Below are 25594 nucleotides of genomic sequence, written 5' to 3'. Positions count from 1 at the left end.
TATATGTAAAGTATTATATATATATATATATATATATATATATATATATATATATATATATATATATATATATATATATATATAATATTAAGTTGCAATAAATATGTTTTTTCCTTTCTTTTTTAAAGTTGTACATTAAAAAATATCTTTTATTTACACTTTAATTTAATGTTCAATCTTTTTTTAAATCAACCCGTATAATACTGAGGTCTCACACCTAGTTAAAATAGTAAAATCAAAATACGTTGTACTCCGTTGCGTCATTTTCCAAAACCAAAACACACATTCAAATATCGAAAAAATAAGAAAAAAAAATATTAATAATAATAATAAGTTTGACAGCAATCGTATCGTATTCTCTGAACCTTGTTGTTTTCTTATAATATTCTTGATTCTTCGTCCTTATCTCCCACTAAAAGTTTAGAATTGAACAATAATTTCTTTGAATCAAAATTTTTATGTGGGTTTGTCTCTTATTATTGATTCATCCATCCATGAAGTAGCGAGTTCCCAAAAACCCAAAGGAATTTTTTGTTTCATATCTTATTCCACATTAACTACCGTTCTAATGGAATGTTAATGAACTTTTTGTTGCATATTTGATACTTACTTGTTCTAAATTTATAGAAAAGGGCTGCCTTTGATTACAACACCATCTTGAGGTAACAATCTTTTTCCCTTGTTTTGTTGTTCTGATGCTTTCACAATTATCAATAAAATATGACCGATTGCTTTCTTGAAGTTTCAATATCTCTAAGCATGCTTTGCTAGCTCATGCTGTCATGCATCATGCATGTATTATGTTGTCTTTTAATATAATGATGATACCTAGAATTTCAGTTCGTTAACTTTTTTTTATATATACCAGTTCTTTGATTTCACACAACTGTAATCAGATTTAGATTGTTGTTTTCCTTTTTTGCGATTTCTGAAAACCGTTTGTTTAACAGATGGGGTTTCTAGATCTGTTTTCTGCTGCTTCTACTCCTATTCTCAAAGTTCTTATAGTTACTGCACTTGGCTCATTTCTTGCCCTGGATTCTATTGATATCTTGGGACAAACTACAAGGAAGCAAGTCAATAATGTAAGTCTTTAAAATTCCTTTAATTATTCAAGAAAGCATACGTCCACAATTCAAGTTAGAAATCGTCGGTTGTGCATTGTTGACTTGTAATGTACAAGTCGATATTGCACATTAGGACTAGTCCTCCCTGCATTTTCGTGGTCCCTTTTTCTTAAGCTTACTAATAGTACAAAATCTTGGTAGTTTAATGGAAGATTCAGTTTTTCTTATGGAATTCAAATACCCATGTTCAAGAAAGTTGCCTATTTGATTAAAGATTGGATTTTTCTGATCATTGGACTAGTATACAAAGGTTTTGATTTCATGGCTCTAATTTCGAGTCTCTTTTTAGCCTTTGCCGATTAAAGAAAAACCTAAATATGATTAAATATACGATTTTCTAAATATGTGACTCATAATACTCCTTCCTATTTGATCAGATTGTGTTCTTTGTGTTCAGTCCAGCACTTGTGGGCAACAATCTTGCTAGAACAATCACTCTCGAAAGCATCATTTCTATGTAATTTTTCTTCAATGGGTTCTTAATTCTGTTGTCATTCTTTAGAGATTAACTGTTATATTAAAAACTTCAGGTGGTTTATGCCTGTGAATATTCTTATTACATTCATAATTGGGTCAGCACTTGGATGGTTGCTTTTGATAATCACGAAACCACCTAAACATCTAAAGGGCCTCATCCTTGGTGCATGTGCAGCTGGTAAATTGCTTGCATCCTGATGAATATATATAAAATTTATATTAAGAACATAAATAAATAAACTCCTATCAGTTGACAAATTTTTAAAATTTTTGGATCTTGATTATGAATGATAGGAAACATGGGAAACTTGCCTTTGATTATAATCCCAGCTGTATGCAAAGAGAAAGGAAGTCCCTTTGGTGATCCTGATGTTTGCCATGAGTATGCCATGGCTTATGCTTCATTATCTTTGGCAGTATGTACTTTTACATTGAAATTTCTAGATGATTATTTGTTTATATAAACTCTTTCATAACAAATGTACATTCTCCAGATTGGAGCGGTATATTTGTGGACTTATGTGTACAACCTAGTACGGGTATTCTCGGATCATCCTCAAGACTCTGATAACAATGTTGTCAAAGAGACAGAAACCATGAAAGAGGATTTGACTGAAACCTTGCTTCCATCATCTTCATCTACTGTTAACACGAAGGGAACATTGAAGGTTGATTTTTTGCTTTTATTGGAGTGATCCATGTCTGATATGAAATTACAAAAAAATTTAGAACTTTATATGAATCAGGTGATATTAGATAAAATGAAGCAACATTTGGGGAACTTTTCAAGACGGGTTAACTTAAAGGCGTTGTTCGCACCATCAACCAATGGAGCGGTATACACCGACCCTTGTTGTGTATTATTTAAGGGAAAATGACTTAACAAGGTAATATACTCCTATTTTGTATACATTTAGTTATTGAATTTTTGTTGTCCACATTTAACCATTTAACTTGTTTTTTTTGTACAAATTCAATCTTTATACTTTAGCTTAAGCCGGGAAATGACCTAATAGGGTAACATTATTTGACTGATTCGTGAATTAGGCTACTAATATAAGTGATGGACGAAAGAACACATCACTAATGATTATCCCATGTAGGATGTTGTGAGCAAAAAAAAAATCAGTTATAAGGATTAAATATGTACAAAAACATTAAGGAATAGATGTGTACAAATTGAAATTTATATTACTCTATTGAGTCATTTTCCCAGCTTAACATAGAGTAGTCAGTTATAAGGACCAAATATGTACAAAAAAATTATAAATTAAATAGTCAAATGTTGACAAAAAAAAATCAATGACTAAATTGTACAAAATAAAAAGTATACTACCTTATTAAGTCATTTTCTCATTATTTAACCTAACCTAAAACGTATATACACACATACATGTAACTAACTGTTTCTTTTGAATCATAAAGATTGTGGGTTTCCTTGTGGGAACAATCGCTCCAATGCGCAGGCTATTAATAGGCACCACTGCTCCTCTGCGGGTGATACAAGATTCTGCATCGTTAATAGGGTATAGTTTTCTAAACCATGTCCATATTTTTCAATTATGATGTGTTTGGCAAAACTAGCTCGAAGCAGTAGCTTTTATTTGTGCAGAAGTATTCGGCAAAAGTAGTTGTTAGCTTTTAAAATTTTAAAATTAAATAAAAACAAAACCTAAAAGCTCATAATATCTCAAAAGTTACATTCAAACACGTTGTGGTCCCATGAATTTCTCTTCCATTTTGTGGGTCCAATTATGAAATGGGATCATAGGACCCACCACAAAAAGAAACTTAGTTAACACTAACATATCCTATCCCCCATGTTGTGCTAGGGATGCAGCAATCCCAACCATGACATTGATTTTGGGTGCTAACCTCTTGAAAGGTAAAATTTAGATTATAAATTGAGTTTTTTTTTTATGTATTGATCAGTTGGTTAATATTAGTAGAGACAATTTTCAGGTTTGAAAGGATCATCTCGTGTCTCGTTACCAATTGTGCTAGGAATCGTAGCAGTTCGGTTAGTTTTGTTGCCACTTTTTGGCATTTTAATTGTGAAAGGAGCGCTTTATGTGGGCTTAGTGCATGCAGATCCTCTTTACCTATTTGTTCTTCTCCTACAGTTTGCGCTTCCACCTGCTATGAACATTGGTACGACTTACGAGACTTCAAGTTTTTGAGATATCTTTTATCTGTTTTTCTTTTATTTTAATGATAAAGTTGTGAATTTTTTTTTTTTTTTAATATGGTATTGATAGGTACAATAACACAGTTATTTGGAGTTGGTGAGAGTGAATGTTCAGTGATTATGTTGTGGGCTTATGGTTTGGCGTCTGTGACACTGACCCTTTGGTCAATGTTCTTCATGTGGCTTGTGGCTTGATTTGTTAATTTGTCAATCAGAACATTTCCAAAATTGGGAAATACAATGTAAAAGGATCAATGATTCTTGACATAAGTTGCAATTCATTTGAGCAGCACCTACGAATTTTTTTGTCCTCAAATTCGCATTGCAAAATAATATGCCAGTGGAAACTTGCAAACTACTCATAAGGTTTCAATTTGTAGCAGTGTCACTCAAATTTATCAGAATATGAAATGTTTGATTCCTGTTTGTCTAATGCTTAAAAAAAAGGAAAAAGAAGAAGAAGAAAAGTCGAAGTTTAAATAAAAGGCTAACTGAAAGTTCAATGATCTAAACATAAAATCAGTCCAAAGTATTTATTAGCTATTCGAGCTTGTGCTCGTTCAACTTGAGTTTTATGAGTTTGGGTACAAGAAATGGGCTCGAAAAATAACTAGCTGAGCTAGACGTTCCATCAAACATTTTTAGCCCAATATAATTTACAAGTCCTAGTATTGTAAATGCTCTCGGGGTCGATCAAATTTATAAAATCAATGTACTATTATTATTTTGGACAAAATATAATTATTGTTTGGGTAATTCTGGTAAGAAGTTAATGTGTTTGGATGTTTGAAATGATTTTTAATCATTTGTATACATATCGCCATTTTATACAAATTAGAAGATTGAGCATGAGACACCTTGTTTTTGAATCCTATACAAATTAGAAGATTCAGCATGAGACACCTGTTTTCGAATCCAACTTAAAGAAAAGAAAAATGGAAGTGAAGAGAATTAGAGATAAAAAGGAAATTATCTTGTTCCTAATATTATTTTTTGGAAACAAAGAAGAAAAAAACAAAACAAAACAAAATAATATAAAGGATGATATTATCTTGTTCTTTTTTTCTTTCTAATTGGAAACACCAAAATACAACTTTTTCTCCCTCCTTTCTTTTCTCTCCATATTTCTTTCTCGTTCTTTTCTTTCTTTTAATGGAACACTGTAATTAAATGTAACCGTACAAAAGGCATTATATAATTAAATTGAATTGTTTATTAAAAGTTATCATTGCAATTTTGTAGTTCTCAATTAAGCTCAAGGGAATTGTTGTAATGGTGTATAAAAATACAAATGTCTAATGGTTATTAGGGCTGTCTCTTTTTGATAGACACATCTTAAATTTCTTGAAGAATGTGACACAAAGGGCTAAACGAGAGAGAAGGAAAAAATGGCGGTAAACTCCGGTGGTTTTCTTACGTTAGATTTCTTTATGGATATTTTTTGGTTCTTTCATGATGTCTAATGAAGAAAACAATGAGAGAATAGGAGTGTTTTCGGTGAACCTCATGAAGGTCAAACAAATTCGTATATGCGTGTGCATTTGTTGAGTTGGTAGCTTCTCTTGTGTATAATATAGTGGAGGATGCGAACTTACCAAGTTTCTTTGTTTCCATGTTGATGTCAAAGGGGAGATAAGAGTCTAGACACCCGTTTGTGTTTCGTTTGGAGTTTTTTGGCATCAAAATTCACGATGATGTTGCTGCTACCCGTGCATGCTTTGACGGATGAGTGATCCTCGGGAAACAACTCATTGTGTGTCATTATAGGATAAAAAATAACCAACAAAACCTAAGTAGGTATGGAAAGTCAGGTCGATTCCACAATGTCTTACAACTAAAGCAATAAAATTTAAAAAAAAACAAAAGAGTTTACTATTATGCAAATGCTTTATAATGTTCATATCATAATAGTGAAATAATATTTGGTTAGAATCAAAGTGATAATCAAGGAAAACGGATGTAATATCATGGTAATCTCACCAAAAGCAGTCTCAAATTAACTTAGACTTTTGTGTCTTTAAGAAATGCAATTTTATCAAGGTAGAATTCTTCATGGATTTGGTAGATTGAACGAGTGAAGAATTGTGAGGAATAAGGGATTGAATGGTATTTTCCATTAATTCTAAAGGTGTTTGGGATCTTCAAAATAATATTAAGTTCTCTAAAAATCGCATCTAGAAGTTTAGGATGAAAGGTAGGCTAAATGGGATCATAATATCTCCTTTTATAGCTTTAAAAATAATTAAACACACCAAAAATCTCCATCAGTCTAGGATGCCCCAAAGTTATCAAGAATGCCTCGGAAGAAAGTGCATATTGTATGTGATAAAAAAAAATCATCATGGACGGTTACATAGCTTCGAGGATACCTTTTGATAAAGATGTTTTTGAGATGAGTTCGTTAGGCATATGGTTTTTCTCTTTAGCTTCATTTTCTTGTCATTTTCACTTGAATTTCTATACTAACCAAATCACTCAAAACAAATCAAACTATCCCTTTATACATAAATTAAACAAGATTATAATGCATAATATAGTATAAATAAGCATGATGAATGAGGCTAGTCAATCAAACCTCCCTAACTAAATAGTTCCAATATAATCACAACTATTAGAATATCCCTTATATTTTTTTATAAATAATGTAACATCCGGATCCTCGAGGTATGGAATTTTAAGTGAATTATGAGTTTTGAGTGGGTCACAATGTGGGGGAAACATTGTCACCACATGACGTGACCGCAAGAGAGGTGAGTCTCATTTAAGTGTCACAAAGTGACACCATGTTGGCCACTACATGACAATTGATCAAGGGCAAACCCTAATTTATGGACTTAGACCCTATTTAAAGGAAGTGAGGGCTAGCGTTTTCTCCACCCTCGGCCTCCATCGCCTCCTAAACCCTCTTGAAGAAACCCTAATCCCCTCTCCTCCATTTTTTATCTCGTCTTTGTGTTTTTGGTGGCTTTTGTTGGAAGAAGAAGGCTTTGGTGGTATTGTGAGCTTCTTGGCAAGCTTTAGGACTTCATTTGGGCATCTTTGGATCTTTGTAAGCTTTTAATATCCAAACTTTATTGTTCTATTTTGCTAGATCTAGGGTTTTGTCCCCTTTTCTTCATGTATGAGTTAGTTGGAATGGTGGGATTCCATAAAGTTAGCAACTTTATGGGTCCTTGAGGTCCCTTGAAGTACATAAGGTTCATATCTGAATTTTGCTAGTGTATTGAACCCATGCATGAGATTCTTGGTGTTGTTTCTCCATTTTTGACCTAGTTTGAGCTTTAGACTTACAATAGACATGCATGGCTAAAAAATGATCAATCTTTAGGTTGTATTAGACGTTAGCAAGCCTTCTGGAAGAAATGGGTGGATGGATTTATAGATGGAGAGATGAATCCATTAAGCTGAGGAAAGCCCAGTTTCACGACATGACAGCCTCCTCGTCACGACGTGACGCTTGCGGGTTTCTTGGTTATTTTGGATAAATTATGTTACGACGTGGTGGCCTGACCATCACGACATAACAGTAACTGGGATCATGACTTAGTTGGATCGCGACCAAGTTTGTGATAGGGTCGAGTTCATTTTCCTACGATATGACCTAGGGTTTGTCACGACGTGAGAGTCAGCTTATGTTGACTTTGACCGTTGACTTTTGACCTTATTGACTTTTAGGCCAATTGGCTAGTTTCATAATGTGGACTAAAGGTTTACCTTGAACAGTTTATTAGGAGGTGTGTAGCACCTGATTCATTGGATGTAAGACATGTTAGTTGTTGACTATGTCTGTGAGGTGAGTCTTCTCACTATACTATGTAGGATGCTAGTTATCTTTGTGACTCTTGCATTATGTGTTGGGTTGGTCCCGTTTGTATGTTGGGTTAGGCATGTTTGTGTTATGGACGCGACCTAATATGTGGGTAGGGCGGATGTTATGTATGTTATGTGGTATCTTGGGGAATTTACTAAGCTTTGTGCTCATAGTTTTGTTGTTTAAACATTTTCAGGTACTTCTAGTTCCAAAGGGAATGAGCCAGCTTGACTACACAACTTCCTCTGATGATTTTCCATACTGGTGATTGTTATTTTACTCTGATGATTGTGATGAATTTTACTTTGATCGATTTTGGAAGAAAGATTATGCGTATTTGATGGTTTAAAAATGAAAAAATTTATTAGTATTTTTTGGATGTTAAAAATAACAAGAAATAATTAAGAAATAAGATACTTATATTTGTGTGCCAAATTTTGTAAGATATACATTCTCTACCTTTCCTTAATTTGCCTACAAGTTGATGTGATCGAACAAAAAAATTTCACCGTAACCTCCCCATTATTCAAGTGTCTTTATTATTAGTTTTATTTTTTCCTTAAGACTAAGTTCTTTCTAATTAAGTTCAACTATATTTTGTTTTATTTACTTTTTTCTCATAAATTACTTTATCAATTTCATTTCATATGGTGGGCTCATTGGCCTCTTTTCCATTTGGCACAATCATGTATATAGTGACATCAAGAATTAGGGTATACTTATATGTCAAAAATTGTGACATCCCAAAAACACGACCCAAAAATTTCATTTAAAACCATTAGGTAAACCAGAGTTATCCAACACACATGTCATAGTATATCAAACATCATATCAATGTATATCAATTATCAGAGTAAAACATCCCATGCTTAAATAAACAATGGTGTGTGCCATGCGATCACCCCGAACTCTTCCCTCCGCTAACGGAAGTACCTGAAACCAAAATTAAAAACCATAAGCACAAAGCTTAGTGAGTTCCCCAAACTACCACATACCATACACAATCACATACTGCAAGCATAGGGCCTCGCCCGCTACATTGGGCCCCGCCCGACTCCGGTAGAATCTGGCATCAAACCCCGCCTGGCTTCGAGCCGCGCTCGGTATATAGATCTATTTCTCTTAGGCCATGCCTGTCTCTGGGCCTTGACCGCTAAACATTTACAAACATATAACCATAACACATAACACATAAACTAAATATACCATATATATCTTATTCTAAGGCCACTCCTATCTTAGGCCCCGCCCCTGTCCTGCTACGGATGAGCCATGGAACCCCATCCAAGCTCCTGCTGTTAGTGGGATATGGGCCCCGCCCACACTCACTCCTATCCTATCTTGGGCCTCGCCCCTGCTCTACTACTAATGAGATACGGAACCCCGTCCATACTCTGCTAGTGATGAGATACGGGTCCTCGCCCACACTCACCTCCCTACCAGGCACATACAAGTATCCCACAGACAACAAGTATAATCTAACATGCAGCATACATCGGGCTTACCCGATCATCAAACCTTGGTCTGGAATATCATACACATAAACTTGCCTCGGGCACTAGGCTTGCATCGGACCTTGCTTCGGACATCATACTAGCATACAGTGCCTAGGGCTAACCCCTGGGTCTTCTTACTCATAAACTACATGGACCGATATTGTGGCCTTAGACCGATTCAGACAGTGAGGAGACTCACCTTGCACTGTTGAAGCTCTTGCTGATACCCTCCTGATTGCTATCCGACAACTCTCCGAACCGCTGCTCCTCTTGCTCCCCGAGCTATCAATACCAAAATAACACTTAGTCCTAAATTTTCCTCCATAAATCAAACTAAGTCAACTCTGCTCAAAGTCCTTCTCAAGGTCAAAGTCAACCTTCCAGGTCGACCTTACTCGCCGAGTTCATAACCTCTAGAAACCCTACAACTCGTAACTCGACTCGCCGAGTCACCCCACGACTCGTCGAGTCCTTCAATCTTCGAGTCCTAGTCCTGTACAACCCACTGAGTCACCACTCACTCACTGATCTGACTCATAACCAGAAGATATTAGGGTTTGCGAACCGAATTGCCGAGTCCATGAACCGACGCGCCGAGTCCACTTTGTGTCATCTCCATTCTGTCGATTATAGTCCATTCTATTGCTTCCAACCCGTAGATCTGGACTCCTAAGGCTAGAATTACACGTAAAGTTGCTAACTTTACGCACATGCAAGGTGCTATGAAGCTAAAGCACTTAATCCAAGCTAAAATGAATTTCTAAATCATGGAATGAAGCCATAGCTAGGTAAAGCTACCCACTCAGAGCTCCTAAAGCTCAGAAATGCCCAGATCTGAAGTCATTTTCTTCCTCAAAGGCTCAATGTTCGGATTGGCCTTGGAAATGGCCCAAATGTGACAAAATCTAAGCTAAGAAGGGGATCTATCTAATGAATGCTCAATGTATTGACTTGTTACCTTCTACTAGCTGCCAAACCGAGGTAGAGGCTGGATTTACACTTCCTTCCTTGCTCCTTTCTCCCAAACCTTCAAGATGCACTCCAAATGGACCTTAATCTTCACAAAAGCTCAAGAAATGAAGTTGGGTGGCTAGGATTTTGGTTCTGGACTAGAGAGGTTGTAAATGAAACCCTAAAGAGTAGAATAGGATGCTTAAATAGGGCACCAAGTCCCGAAATTAGGGTTTCCTAACCCATACTTGACTCGCCGAGTCAGTCCCCCGACTCGCCGAGTCGGCCACTTAATCTGCGACACGGAACTCGCTCTGACTCGTCGAGTTCTTCCTTGGACTCGACGAGTTGACTCACTGATTTCGGGTTCTCCTTTCCTTTTCTTGGTCTGCTGGATTAGGGGTGTTACAACTCTCCCCCACTTATACTAGACTTCGTCCTCGAAGTTCGCTACGGCCAACTATCATGTAATCTGCTCACCACATCCCTGTACGGTGAATACATATCGTACTGGGTCCAATCCTCGCGGAATCACTTCCATTGACCTTTCGCTCGGTCATTCAGCTGAAACTAGTCCTTGCAATTAGAACCTCATGAGCACTCTACTCACCAACACCCTGATAACACAACTCTTGCCCAACCGACAATCCCTTCAGTATTCCCCGAATACTTATGTTGGACATCCTAGGGTTTTCACCCCTTTTACCTTGCGCGTTCACTGCCCTTCACAAGGCAACTTCCTACACACAACTACTACCTTTTCTTCCTCTGTGAAGGATATACCTTCCATTGTGTCTACATTCCCATCCACTCCTAGTGTTGTTCACTTCACTGCTACCCGCTAAATGCTTCTTCCTACTATATCTTAGTGCCGAACACCCAACCTAGCGATTGGATCAGATAATCCTTCGAGTAAAAGGTTCATCCCTGCAATGGCTAGAGTCAAACAAGAGCTGCGCAACAAGGTCAAACCCTTCCCTCTGAGATTATCTAACCCTGCTATGAGGGGCGTAGCACTTCTCGGTCAACTGGCTGTCCCACGCCCAACTTCTCTTCTCATAACTGCCCCTGACTGAAAGTTTTGCTGTCTCTTATCCTCCTTCCGGATGAATCGAGACCACCCTGGTCCCAACTAATCTGCCATTACCGGTTCACTAGACTCCCACCGGTTACTAAACCCAAGCTAAGTCGCTCAGTCACTCCCAATGACTCCCGAAGGAAACTTCGGCTACCTATACTATTCTATCTACCCTGCCACTCTGGCCCTACAAGTCCTGGGATCCTCGATCCCCTATCTTGACCCTAAGGTCTCTACCAGGTCCCACCTATGCTGTTATAAACTCGCGGGTCCCGCCCACGGGTCTTACCCAAACTATATCTTAGAGCGGTTTTTCCCCTCTGGTCTCACCTGTCTAGCTACTGTTGCATGGGCCTCGCCCACGGGTCCCACCCAAACCATACTACTGAGCGACCCTGCCCCCAGGTCTCACCTATCTAGGGCTACCCGGGTCCAAAACCTTCCTAAAACTCAACGCCTACCCTCTATCGATCTCTGTCATACTAACTAGGAGACACGAGCCTTGCCCAAACTCCGCTAACTAGGAGATACGGGCCCCCGCCCACACTCCTCTGACTTAGGAGATACGGGCCCTCGCCCACACTCCTCTGACTCGCTACTAATGAATGTTGCGGCTATCCCGCAGTCCTACCACACTCTCCATGTTGTCTTTGCCACTGACTACTAATCTAAAAGCATCCCGTGCTAGGCGTCTACATAATCTTCATCCCGACTCACTCGAGTCCTGCTAGCGATCCTCCGACCTGATTTCCCAAACCAACCCTCAGCTAACAAATGGTATGAGCATCCTACAACCTCACCATACTTCCTGCACTGTCTATTTACTAGTGAATGCTACGGTTATCCCGTAGTCTTACATTCTTGCTATACTCACGTTCTGTTGAGAAAATCTTCAGCTTGGTTTCCTAAACCAATCATCTACTAATCCCAATTACATGAACTCAACGTTGGGAAGTTTCTTAAACTCCCAACTCCTGCACACCTCCACCCATACAACCCCTCAGACTGCTTTCCTTTCCTTTTCGAAGATCACTAACTCTTATAAGTTTAACATGCTACCGTCCCTGAATACTCGAAGGGTTCTCCCCCACTTTGATTCGGCTAATCTCTTACAGCTCACAGCTTGAAAAGGATTCCCAATCCTTCCTATCATCTAAAGGGTCAATCCGCTGCCAACCAATGTTTACCTCTTCTGGCTCTCCAACTAACCCTTTACCAGATCTAGACCAATCTTGCCGACTAACAGAGCACCTTTCAATCCCCAATCGCACTTGCTACAGTGACTACATCCTGAGAACCTACACTAAAGGGGAAACATCTTCGAACTACTACTCTATCGCCCATGGCATGCAGATGGCATATAACTCAATCACAAGCAAGTAATATAATACTCCAATATATATATATATATATATATATATATATATATATATATATATATATATATATATATACTTATTAACATCGATTAAGTACCATAAAAATAAAATCATAAATAAAAACTGACATGAAATCAAAAGACATGCACCTGCAACGTCCGGTGCTACACGCGTCTCCACTGTAGACAACTGGAACGCCCTGCTCTGTACCGTAGGCGCCTTTGCCCGGCCCCGACGACCGCCAGTGATTCTCAAAGTCACAGGGGCAGGAGCCCTCGTCTGTCCTACTGGAAGCAAACTTCGACATTAGGCCTTCTTGTGGCCCCGCTGACCGCAATGGAAGTATACCATGTATGATCCTTGGGAGATGGTAGCAGTACAATCTCTACTAAAATGACCGATCCGCTTGCACTTGAAACAGCCCAAATCACCACCATTGCCACTCCTTCATGCTCCCTCGTGCGTCCTGCCACGCTTTCCTTCGCGACTGCAGCTCTGAAAGTCTCTCGATCTCGAATCCGACCTTTTGGGTCTCTTACCTGAACCTGTAGACAACTGAACCTCATCCAATTTCCTCTTTCTTTATGAGTCTAGGTCAATCTCTTGCTCCTAAGTTATCCCATCTGTCCCATCAACCCTCTGAACAGTCGTTGTCTGACCCTGAAACCTAGCGGATACTCTGCCAATAACACGCTCAATAATGTCGGGCAACTCCTCACGTACGGCTTGCGAAACCTCCATAGTGATCCACTCATGTAGTGGTCTCTCCTGGAGACAAGGTTTGTAACCCACCTCTGATCCCTGATGACAAGAGCTAATAACGGAATCCTCCCTTCCGAGAGATCGCAAAGATCCATAAGCATTGGGCCCCGAGGAGGCTACGCAAAAGCTCCAAAATCCCCTCCTTGACAGTACTAAAGATCACATGAGTCTGGTCTAGAATACTGCGCGTGATCTCAGCTGATACAAAATCTCTCATCTGCTCCTCGAGCATGATCCCTCTCCAGCGCCTGATCCGCCCGCCGGTCTCTCACGCAACGTCACCATGCTGAACACATGCCATAACAACCATCAGAATTCACATCCCTATCGAGGGATCACACACGCACTATAAGTTCCCTGGTTTTATCTCGGCCCTTCTTGAATTGAGTACATATCCTCTGCTTTCAGTAGTATGGGCCCCTACTACATTCCATATCTATCTGTACCTTCCTCAAGAATTGCCTCGACTCCACCAAGTCCCTTCTACTAACACTTCTCCCAACACCAATCTCATCCTAGGCTTGCTCTAGGGTATCCTCTAACTTACTCCATCCTCAGTTGTTGAAGGACTTCCCAATAATGTCAACTAGCTACCTCATGAATATAGCCACATGCAACAGAGATCAGATAATCCTTCGAGTAAAAGACTCATCCCTAGAACGGTTGGACTCAAACAAGAGTTGCGCAATAGGTTCAGATCTTGTCACTCTGAGATTATCCAGCATGTACCACATGTGGCTTAGCATGTTCACTTAATATCTAGCTCGCATTACTAAAAGTCCCATAAGCACAAAGCAAGCAGCATTCAAACAGTGGGGAAAAACTAACCACATAATCTGATCAAAGTGTTCTATCCTCTACTCAGGAATTTGTACTAGCATGCAATTTATAAAGCTCATACACATATAACAGGCACATAAGGCATACTCCTAGATCCTTAACCCTAATCTAGCATGTTGTTCTAATAAGCATATCATAACATAACTTGTATGGGTATTTTAAGATACTTACTTGAGCTCGGATGATTGCATGCACCACACTCCTTGTTCTTTTCAAAGTTCCTTCTTCTCTTTTCAAATTCTTTTCAAAATTCTTTTTAGAAAATGATTTTCCTTTTGAAAATTTCCATACTAGGTCCTTAGTTTGAGTCCAGACACACTCGAGAGTGTGTCCGAATCCCTCAAACCAAGGCTCTGATACCAACTTGTGACATCCCAAAAACACGACCCAAAAAATTCATTTAAAACCATTAGGTAAACCAGAGTTACCCAAAACACATGTCATAGTATATCAAACATCATATCAATGTATATCAATTATCAGAGTAAACCATCTCAGGCTTAAATAAACAATGGTGTGTGTCATGCGATCACCCCGAGCTCTTCCCTCCGCTACCGGAAGTACCTGAAACCAAAACTAAAAACCGTAAGCACGAATCTTAGTGAGTTCCCCAAACTACCACATACCATACACAAATACATACTGCAAGCATAGGGCCTCGCCCGACTCTGGACGAATCCGGTATCAAGCCTCGCCTGGGTTTGAGCCCTACTCGATATATAGATATGTTTCTCTTCGGCCACGCCTGTCTCTGGGCCCCACCCGCTAAACATTTACAAACATATAACCATAGCACATAACACATAAACTAAACATACCCTATGTATCTTGTTCTAAGGCCTCTCCTATCTTGTGCCCCGCCTCTGTCCTGCTACGGATGAGCCATGGAACCCCGTCCAAGCTCTTGCTGTTAGTGAGATACGGGCCCCCGTCCACACTCACTCCTCTCCTATATTGGGCCTCACCCCTAGTTTGCTACTAATGAGATACGGAACCCCGTCCATACTCTGTTAGTTATGAGATATGGGTCTTCGCTCACACTCACCTCCCTACCAGGCATATACAAGTATCATACAGACAACAAGTATAATCTAACATGTAGCATACATAGGGCTTACCCCAGCATCAGACCTTGGTCTAGAATATCATACACACAAACCTGTGTCGGGCACCTGCCCAACATCGGACCTTGCTTCGGACATCATACTAGTATACAGTGCCTAGGGATTACCCCCGGGTCTTCCTACTCATAAACTACATGGGCCGACATTATGGCCTTAGACCCATTCATACAGTGAGGAGACTCACCTTGCACTGCTGAAGCTCTTGCTGATACCCTCCTGATTTCTATCCGACAACTCTCTGAACCGCTGCTCCTCTAGCTCCCCGAGCTATCAATACAAAAATAACACTTATTCCTAAACTCTCCTCCAAAAGTCAAACTAAGTCAACTTTGGTCAAATTCTTTCTCAAGGTCAAAGTCCTGGTCAAATTCAACCTTCTAGGTTGACCCTACTCGCCGAGTCAGCCTAATGACTCGTCGAGTTCATAACCTCCAAAAACCCTACAACTCGCGAATCGACTCACCGAGTTACCCCATGACCCGTCGAGTCCTTCAATCTTCGAGTCCTAGTCCTGTCCAACCCACTGAGTCACCACTCACTCACTAATCTGACTCATAACCAGAAGAGATTAGGGTTTGCGAACCACTTTCCGAGTCCATGAATCGACTCGCCGAGTCCGCTTTGTGTCATCTTCATTATGTCGATTACAGTCCATTCCATTGCTTTTAACCCGTAGATTTGGACTCCTAAGGCTAGCATTACACGTAAAGTTGTTAACTTTACATGCATGCAAGGTGCTATGAAGCTAAAACACTTAATCCAAGCTAAAATAAATGTCTAAATCATGGAATGAAGCCGTCTTTGGGTAAAGCTACCCACTCAGAGCTCCTAAAGCTCAGAAATGCCCATATCTGAATTCCTTTTCGTCCTCAAAGGCTTAATGTTCGGATTGGCCTTAGAAATGCCCAAATGTGACAAAATCTAACTAAGAAGGGGATCTATCTAATGAATGCTCAAGGTATTGACTTGTTACCTTCTACCAACTGCCAAACTGAGGTAGAGGCTGGATCTACACTTCCTTCCTTGCTCATTTCTCCCAAACCTTCAAGATGCACTCAAAATGGACCTTAATCTTCACAAAAGCTCAAGAAATGAAGTTAGGTGGCTAGGATTTCGGTTATGGACTAGAGAGGCTGTAAATGAAACCCTAAAGAGGAGAATAGGATGCTTAAACAGGGCACCAAGTCCCGAAATTAGGGTTTCCCAACCCAAACCTGACTCGCCGAGTCAGACACTTAATTTGCGACACGGAACTCGCTCCCACTCATCGAGTTCTTCCTTGGACTCGAGGATTTGACTCACAGATTTCGGGTTCTCCTTTCCTTTTCTTGGTCTGCTGGATTTGGGGTGTTACAAAAATTTACTAACTTAGGAGTCTCTCACATCATACAATATGTAAAGGTTTTAAGATCTAGTAATAAAAAAATCTAAGAGCACATGCTTTCCAAGGTTACGTGGATCATAGGTTTCGTTCAGCGTCCCACAAACAACGCTAAATGATGTAACGATGTCTGGAGAATGACTTTAGAGGGTGAAATGGTATATATCTTAGGGTTGTAATCACTAAAGGAAAACTAGGGTATGTTGTAATTCGGGATGGGCCTAGGATTAAGCTTTAATGCCTAAGTTAGATTGTGGAAACTCATGAGACTATAGTGAAGCTAGTGTGTTATAGCATATAATCCCTTCCATGAAGGGGGTATTTATATTGCTGATGTCAGAGACACAATATGTCTGTCTTTCGTATAATGCACTTTCAGGCATGTTCATAATTGTATTTTTTGCAGAGTAGAGGGATGATATGATTCTTTTTAGTGGCAGGAAGTAGTGTTGGTTTAATACCCTTTTTTGGTGGGTTTTTTTGTTACATATTGACTATTTTGTAATTTTTTTCTCACACATGGACCACTTATATCATTTTGTCTATTTGAAACACCATAGATCATTTTAGGTCATGTTTGATCAATGAAACTTTCTACTTTTTCTATGTGTTATTTTAGTTATTTTACTTTGTTTAAGTTACTATTAGTCACTGAAATTGTTTATTATTATTATTTTCATTTTAGTCAATCTAACCACTAATAGGTGGTGTAAGTGGCATGGCTACCGACACCAACATGGAATGATGTCGTTAAAACTATAATTAGTCATTGAACTTTTCTGAATATTCTGTTTTAGTTATTAAACTTTGTATAGGCTGTCATTAGTCACTCTACTTGTTTAAAAATTTTGTTTTAGGCCCTCTAATTTTTTTATTATCATTTATTTAAAAAAAACTATTACTTTTTTCAGTTTATCTACAACTACACTTGTTACTTCAATTATTTTAGAGTAAATTATACGAATAGTCATTGTTATTTAGGATAGTCTGCACGTTTTGTCATTAGCTATTTTAATTTGGACTTCCTAATCGATTAAAAAGACCATTTTTTTCATCCTCCGCCCAATTGTTTTTGCATCCGAAAGAAACATACCTAATCATTATCAATAAGTAGTTGCTATTTGGCCTCCTTCACCATATACATGTTGATGTCTAGAACGTTAATGTCATCTTGATTCTTTCCTTATATGTATTTTGGATTTCTAGTCCTCAAAGCAAGTTTCCGATAATAATCATTTACCATTGATTTAAGACAACCATCAAACCTCCTAACCACGTACCTTTTGGTCTAACTAGGGATGTCGAAAAACTCCATGGGACCCCATTTCCATATGGGGCTATTTTTAAGATGTTTTCGAGTTAAAGGGTAGGCGGTGCTTTGTCCTAAGCTGACCCTCCCCTATTTGCATGTTGATGTCTAGAACGTTAATATCATCTTGATTGTTTCCTTATATGTATTTTGGATTTCTAGACCTCAAAGCAATTTTCCAATAATAATCATTTACCATAGATTTAAGGTAGCCATCAAACTTCCTATCCGCATACTTTTTGGTCTAACTAGGGATGTCGAAAACCTCCATGAGATCCCATTTCCATATATGACTATTTTTAAAATGTTTTTGGATTCGAGTTGTCTTCAACCCCCACCCCCTCCCATATATATATATATATATATATATATATATATATATATATATATATATATATATATATATATATATATATATATATATATATACTAGCTGTTTACCCAGGCAAAGCGACGGGTGCGGATCAACAAAATGACATAAAAAATTTGTTAAACAAAATGACGAACAGATAGAGATTTCTTATACCTGGGCTAGGATGAAACGTAAGATATTTTTGGGCTTATTCGATTTTAATAGAAAGAAAAACAAAGGAGGAGGTAGCGAGCATGAGAGAGAACCAAGGTTGTGCGGTCAATGGCAAGGCATTCATGATAGACGAATGCTAGATCAATGCGTCTTTTCCAGTTTATATGAAATGTTTTATAACGTGTACATCGTATTAGACCGATTCAAATGGATATGAAGAACACTTGGTCAAACTTTGACCCATTCAAAATTTTATCATCATCTTATTTGACTTTTTCATTATTATTGACAGATTCAGTATTTAGCGATTCAATTGGATATGAGGAACACTTGGTCAAAGTTTGACCCATTCAAAATCTTATCATCATCATCTTATTTGACTTTTTCTTAAATGTTGACCGGATAAGATTTAGTATTTACCGATTTAATTGGATATGAGGAACACTTTGTCAAACTTTGACCCATTCAAAATCTTATCATCATCATCATCTTATTTGACTTTTTCATAAATATTGACCGGATAAGATTTAGTATTTACCAATTCAATTGGATATGAGGAACACTTGGTCAAACTTTGACCCATTCAAAATCTTATCATCATCATCTTATTTGACTTTTTCATATTTAACCCATTCAATTTGAAGATAAGCTTAGAAGACCTATTCAAAAATCTGTCTTTGACCGGATAAGATTTATTATTCTCCGATGCATAAAATTATTGTATATGATGCTTAAAAGCTTGTACCTCTTAAAATTCAGCAAAATCTTGTAAATGCTTTTTAAGGTATATATATATATATATATATATATATATATATATATATATATATATATATATATATATATATTGTATTTGATAAACTAGTATAATTTTTAAGCGAATGAAGGCGAGATTGAGAGTGAGAAGCAGATTAAGTGTCACACCCTCGAACCAGACGGCGGAAACGTCCGAGGGCTATTGTGACTCAATTGAATACCATCACAGAGAATATACATGAAACATAACATCATTCATCATCATGCATTGAAATAGTACAACTGGTAGTGTTTACATTTAGTACATTGTTTCATAACATTACATTCCCAAAAAGTAGATTGTTCGATACTAGTTAAACAAACAACAAGACATCACTGAGTACATTTTTCCCTTCGATTTACTTGTTACCTGAGAATACAAGTATTTTGAAAAACGTCAACATATGAAATGTTGGTTAGTTCATAAGTAATGTTTGAAATATAATGTTTTGTATTGTTTTGAAAACCACCAGAAAATCCGATATTTTCTGAAAAGAGTATCGTGTAAAAAGTGTGAAGATCCGTAAGTATGCTTGTTTGTTTCTATAAATGTATAAATAAATTTTTTACACTTGGTATGCATCTTGTAGGTGTATGAATTGAAAACCCTAGGAAAACCCGATGTTTTCCTAATACTTTGAATTACGCGTTTTATATTTTGTTATACCGTTGTGACGTGTGTATTCGATAATCCCAGGTGACATTGGATTAATTATGGATTGTGAATTGTTATAAACACACATTAATGAAAACGACTAGTTTACAACTATACAAACGATCCCTTAGGCGTCATCCGTACTATTCACTTAATCCAACCACCCAAACTTCTCATAGCCTCACAACCGAGGAGAAAAGAGGGTGCGAAGCCCCCGCTATTTCCATAAGTCGTTCAAGGCTATCGTGAATGCGAAAGGCCCTTGGCCCGACTCGCATTGGTGAATTCTCGACTTTGCTAGCAGTACCAAAGGACCCTTGGGGCCCAACAGCACAAAAGCCATTGAAAGTCCTTTTACATGGAATTAGGTCATATAAGACCCAACAACATGTAAGCGAGTTTCCTTCGGGCCTAAAGATCATGTCATTGGGCTAGCTAGGCCCAACAAGCACGATTTGAAACTTTCGGGCCCAAAGATGGTGTATCGACGTCTGGTGAATTCCCGCGTGTGTATTGACTTCCCGTAATTTCAGCGTGTGTATTGTAGTATCGTCGTGTATAGATTTTTGATTCATTATTGACTCGAGACCAAATCAATTCGTTTGGTAACGATTTTTGGTGTTGAAGGTGTATTATGTTTCGTCAGTAGTCGTGGTACTAGTATTTCATCATGACGGATTTATTGTTTAAAACATTAGAATTTTACTTTTTTCAGCCCCTTTCTTTTGGATAAATTTACACTTTTGACCCTTTGTATAAAAGAATTTCCATTTTAGTCCTTAAACCATTTTTCTTGACACTTTAGTATCAAAACTTGTTGAAAAGGTATTTTTCAGCTCAAATTTATTTGAAAAACAGTTTTAGTCCCTCAGAATGAAGTTTTCTCGGCTGAAACCTCTATTTTCGCAATTTTTACACTTTTGGCCCAAAATAGAAATTTTTTGCATCTTTGGTCCCTTTTAAATATGAAAAGTATTTTTAACCCTTGAAATGGAATTGGAGCACTAGTAGTCCCCTGTTTTACAGAAAAGTACAATTTCAGCCCCTCTAATTTGAAAATCTCGCAATTTGGGCTTTATTGGGCCGAAAAATTCATTTTTGGGCCCATTATGCTTAAAAATTCACATTTTAATCCTTCAAAAGAGTAAATTTCCAGAAAATACATTTTTGAAACTGTTTTGACTCATCTCAACCATCAGAATTTGCATTTTGTCATTTTTGGGCCCTTTGAATTTATATTTTCAACATTTTGAGCCCAAAAATGGGTTTTTAGCCCAAAAATGTTCATATTAACCAACTTGGTTATTTTTCTAGAAATGATTTGTGTGTAATAATATGATTTATATTTGTTTCATACAACCTAATGTAAATCTCGGTTTTAAGGACTTTTTGACTAGATCCAACACCACAATCACATAAGAACATATATATAAACATAGAAATCACACAAGGCATACATATACTCATAGATCTACACATTTGCTTGTATTCCCCCCCCCCCCCACAAAACTTATAAAAAACCGAAAAATAGGGGGTATGAAGCTCACCTTGAGTTGGATTTCGGTTTTGGAGGAGTTTGGAAGAAGTTTGATGTTGTTTTCGGCTCTAGCAACTTCTTGAGGAGGTTTTCGAACTTAGATGGTTCTAGGGAGTTAGACCATAAATTTACATGAGTTAAGATGAGATGTTTGATATAACAAGGAATCTAGATCATAGATTTAAGTATAAACTTACCTTAGATGATGATTCTTGTGGAAAATCTCTTTGAAAAGCTCTTAAGTCTCGAAAATTAGATGAAGAAAGGTGAGGGTGTTCCTTGAGAGAGTTTGCTACACAAAAAGTGGATGAAGTGTGTGTGTTTGGGAGCTCTCGGCCGAGAATCAAGAAGAAGAGAGAGAGAGTTGAGATGACTAACCTAGATGCATGTTGGTCCATGCATGGAGGTATGGGATGTATTAATGAGGTGGCAATCTCACAAGTCAACTCTTCATCCCTTGAGTTTGGGCTTGGGCCGAGATTTGGAGAGGAAAAAAAGATTTTTGGCCTTTATTGCCCCTAAGCCCATATTAGAGTTAGGTTGAGTGATTGTTGGCCCTATAAAATATAAGTGTGATTTTTATACTTTGTTAGGCTAGCTTAGGTCAATTATGGTCCATAATGGTTCATAATATTTAATTTATTTCATTCTAGGCCCAATATGGCCCAAAATGTTGAAATAAATGAAAGTGGGTCCAATTATAGCTCATTTAAGGATTCTAAGCCCAAGATAGTCAAATTGGAAGCTTATTGGTCCATTGGGCCCAATAAGGAAGTCCTAGTCCAAAATGGACCTAAACAAGAACTTCTAGGGTTTTCCATTTGCTTGTTGACTATTTGTAATGCTTGTATGGTGTATTTGATTGCAAATTTTGATGTCATAAAGTAAGCATCATACATGCTCTTAAGTTTTTGATTCAAAATTTTACTTATGTGTTGTAGTTACAAGGCATAAAATTTCTAGTTGTGACATTAAGGGCATGTTGGAAAGTGATATAGAGAGTTCGAGATTGATAAGCAAATAAGAGAGAACGGTTAGGCTATCAAGAGTGGTCATACCCAAGCCACTAGAAAAACTCTCCCAACTGAATGCCACGTCAGCTCCACTACCAACCAACAAGACATTGGAAATAGTTAACACTCTACAATATTCAGTTTTTTTATTTTTTATTTTCTTTAACATTAAATTAATTAAAAAACATAATTTATGACATAAATAAATATTTTAAAGACATAGAAAAATCAAACTATATATATATATATATATATATATATATATATATATATATAAAATGTAGTTTGATTTTTCTATGTCTTTAAAATATTTATTTATGTCATAAATTATGTTTTTTAATTAATTTAATGTTAAAGAAAATAAAAAATTGATGGTTTAATTTAATTTAAAGATAAGTAAAATGGTATAATGAGATATAAATAAACATTTTCAAGGATCATAATTGTAACTTCAGTTAAAAAAAATTAAATAAAAATAAATAAATAAATAAAAATGGATGAGGTACTTATATCCCCAATACCAATTTTTTTTAAATCAAACAGGTGTGGTTATTTTTTTTATTACAACATATACAAGAGAAACGGTCAATATTAGACGGTTGTTGTTGCTGCATTCTTCCTATTCATCATCTTGACTCGTCTTTGCACCCACTCCAGACCTAAGCCACCAGCCTTTATGGCACTGTTCACGCGTCCTTTGGGTTGTCATGTCTGCCTTCACACGTGAGTTGATCCCCCACTCTGAATAACTTTATTGTTGTAATCTTATTTTAATGTTGATTAACATTGATAACAACTATTGAGGAGGATGTCGATTTTCAAGGTCGTCGAATCAATTCTTACGCCTGCCTCTGTGGATGTTGATTTGTAAAAGGGCACTTAATTGGCTAATTCCCACTTCCCGACTTTCATTGCCATCTTGGGCCGATTTCCATTTTCTTCTAAAGTTGGACTTACTTAAATTGTTATACTCTTGATACACATATAAATAAGTTATATATACTAGGAATTTTGGCCCCCTTAGACATACGGGCATTGCCATTCGTCTAGGTTGCCAGCGGCTGGTGTGGTCCGGGTCCTTACTATAGCTTGACCTAATGAATAATAGATAGTATTTTTGGTAAATGGTATACAAGGTAAATAAGATTTAAACATTAAATGGCACATGAAAATTTGTAATTATGACAATTATACAAAAAAGAAAATATATCATTTTATTTTCATCTATTAAAAAAATATACCAAACCAAAGAAAGCCAAAAGAATATTAAACCACAAAAGAACAACACAATGGCAAAGCATGGGGCTTACAAATAGTGGGTGGGGACTCAAGACTAGGAAGGGGGGTAGGTACATGAAAAAGTAACGGACGGGCAATGCATTGTGAAGGGGTGGTTCGGTGGTAGGTGTATATGTTGCATTGCAGGACGAGACCAAAAACGTGACGATAGACAGAAAAAGTTAATTGGTAGCGTGTAGCAGCCGTCCACCGCTTTTCATTAAAATAACCACAAAAGCAGAAGCAGCCGTTCTATGTATTGAATCGTTTTATACATTTAAATCGACAATTTGCCTTTTCGAACTTGCGTTTATTACATGACATTCGGTTAAATCCTTTTATGTATTTGAATAGACATTGTTTTTTAGCTTACTATTATTTTTTTTTATTTTTGTATAATTATATGGTTTGATATGTTTATGTATTTTATTTTAGAAATATAATGCTTTAAATACTACAATACGAAAAGAATACAATATTACAATGTTGAAACAAAAGTAAATAAAGAATAATTCATAATCGAACGTGTTGGAAAAATAATTGGAGGGGTTCAATGGTGTATAATCGAAAATTGATGTTCAATTTTCGGTTAGAACTCGTAAATAAGAATGATAGTAAATACAATGTCGGTTACAAATTATGTTTTAATGACAATTTAATTGTTTGTTGGCTATGTTTTGTAGTATAAATACAACCATTACTCCACCCATTTGAGACACATCAAGAATGCAACCAAAATCTGTTTTTCTCCATTTTTATGTTCTTTATTTTTCTTGTTATATCAAATGTATAATCTAAGCCTACTGAGGGTTCAGATGGTCTTGAAAAGTTATTTCAAACTATTGTATCTTGGGAAAACAAACACCCGGTGGCGTGCAGATTTGTTTTAAGGACAATGTGTTAAATACATGTCTCAGTTTTTTCAATTTTTTTGTTTGTTTTGGTACATTATCGGAATATTATTCATATAATCTTAAAAAAAAAATCGTTTGTACGAAACGAACATTTGAAAAAAAAAAATTGTCTCCTTATGGTTCTACTCGTTTTACAGCAATTTAAAACTGTTATTTGGTTTGGTTTCTACTCGGTTTATAAAAACAAAATAAAACTAATTCATTTGTAGTTGTTTAGTTTTAACAGCAAAAAAAAAAAACATTTATCCTTTGGGTTTTCTACACGATTTTGAAAGCACCAATAAAAGAAAGAAAAAAAAAAAGAGTTCCTTTTGACTTGGGTATGCTCGGTTTGTAGGAAAAAAAAAAGAATTTTTTTTCTTGTGTCTTAATGTGTAAATGATTAAAAAAAATTATATGTTCCTAATGCACCGAAAAAAAGAGAAGGAGTTTTCAATTTGCCTTCCATTTCATTTGTGGTTAACAAAAGAATATAAATAAATAAACATGGCGTTGGGTTTCGGCTAATTTATTTTTTGTGAACTAGTTTTAGATTTCAGTTTGGAAACACTTTTTAGATTTTCAGATTTCATATTTTGAAAAAAAAAAAAAGAAAGATATATTATACTATAAATGGTTTTATTACTCTATTTAATTAAAAAGTATTATATATTGGTCTTATTTTACATATATAATTAAGTTATTGAGACAAATATTTTTATATTTAAATATTTTCTATAAGGTAGATTATTATAATAAAATATTATCAAATGTAACATAGAAATTGAAAAGTGAATAGGTGTGTATAGAAAATTCTAAATAAAAATGGAAAACTGGGAATATAAATTAAATTAATTCGTTGGGCCCATTGTCAAATTGACTTTGGAATCCCGTGCAGTTCCACCCGTCCTTATAAAACCGAAAAACAATTGATAAATAAATAGATATATAACAAATGGAAATTAGGTTTTATT

The 25594-nt window shown here is 36.8% G+C and overlaps 1 protein-coding gene across 3 annotated transcripts; it reads left to right on the top strand.

Annotated features, from left to right (window-relative positions):
- Positions 1-351: 351 nt before the first annotated feature.
- On the top strand, positions 352-4150 carry LOC111916005 (protein PIN-LIKES 3). 3 transcript variants are annotated; one of them, XM_023911639.3, is made up of 11 exons: positions 352-662; positions 951-1085; positions 1505-1584; positions 1658-1782; positions 1899-2020; positions 2099-2272; positions 2351-2440; positions 3030-3130; positions 3437-3489; positions 3567-3755; positions 3863-4150. In XM_023911639.3, the coding sequence occupies exons 2-11, from the start codon at positions 951-953 to the stop codon at positions 3985-3987; spliced, it is 1194 nt and encodes a 397-aa protein (XP_023767407.1). In that variant the 5' UTR covers positions 352-662; the 3' UTR covers positions 3988-4150. The 3 variants fall into 3 exon arrangements, with proteins under 3 accessions (XP_023767407.1, XP_023767408.1, XP_042755173.1); XM_023911640.3 differs by lacking the exon at positions 352-662 and having other exon boundaries at positions 946-1085; positions 1525-1584; XM_042899239.1 differs by lacking the exons at positions 352-662; positions 1505-1584 and having other exon boundaries at positions 949-1085.
- The last annotated feature ends 21444 nt before the right edge of the window (positions 4151-25594 follow it).

The sequence above is a fragment of the Lactuca sativa genome, chromosome 2 (genome assembly GCF_002870075.4).
Source record: "Lactuca sativa cultivar Salinas chromosome 2, Lsat_Salinas_v11, whole genome shotgun sequence".
Taxonomy (NCBI): domain Eukaryota; kingdom Viridiplantae; phylum Streptophyta; class Magnoliopsida; order Asterales; family Asteraceae; genus Lactuca; species Lactuca sativa.
The sequence above is the reverse complement of the archived record's forward strand: the minus strand, read 5'-3'. Positions and strand labels throughout refer to the sequence as shown.

What these genes read in the sequence shown, in the direction of transcription:
- LOC111916005 (XM_023911639.3), top strand. Translation starts at nt 951, where the DNA reads ATGGGGTTTCTAGATCTGTTTTCTGCTGCTTCTACTCCTATTCTCAAA. An exon ending in ACACGAAGGGAACATTGAAG is followed by an intron (nt 2,273 to 2,350) that starts GTTGATTTTTTG and finishes TATATGAATCAG; the next exon opens with GTGATATTAGATAAAATGAA. An exon ending in GATTCTGCATCGTTAATAGG is followed by an intron (nt 3,131 to 3,436) that starts GTATAGTTTTCT and finishes ATGTTGTGCTAG; the next exon opens with GGATGCAGCAATCCCAACCA.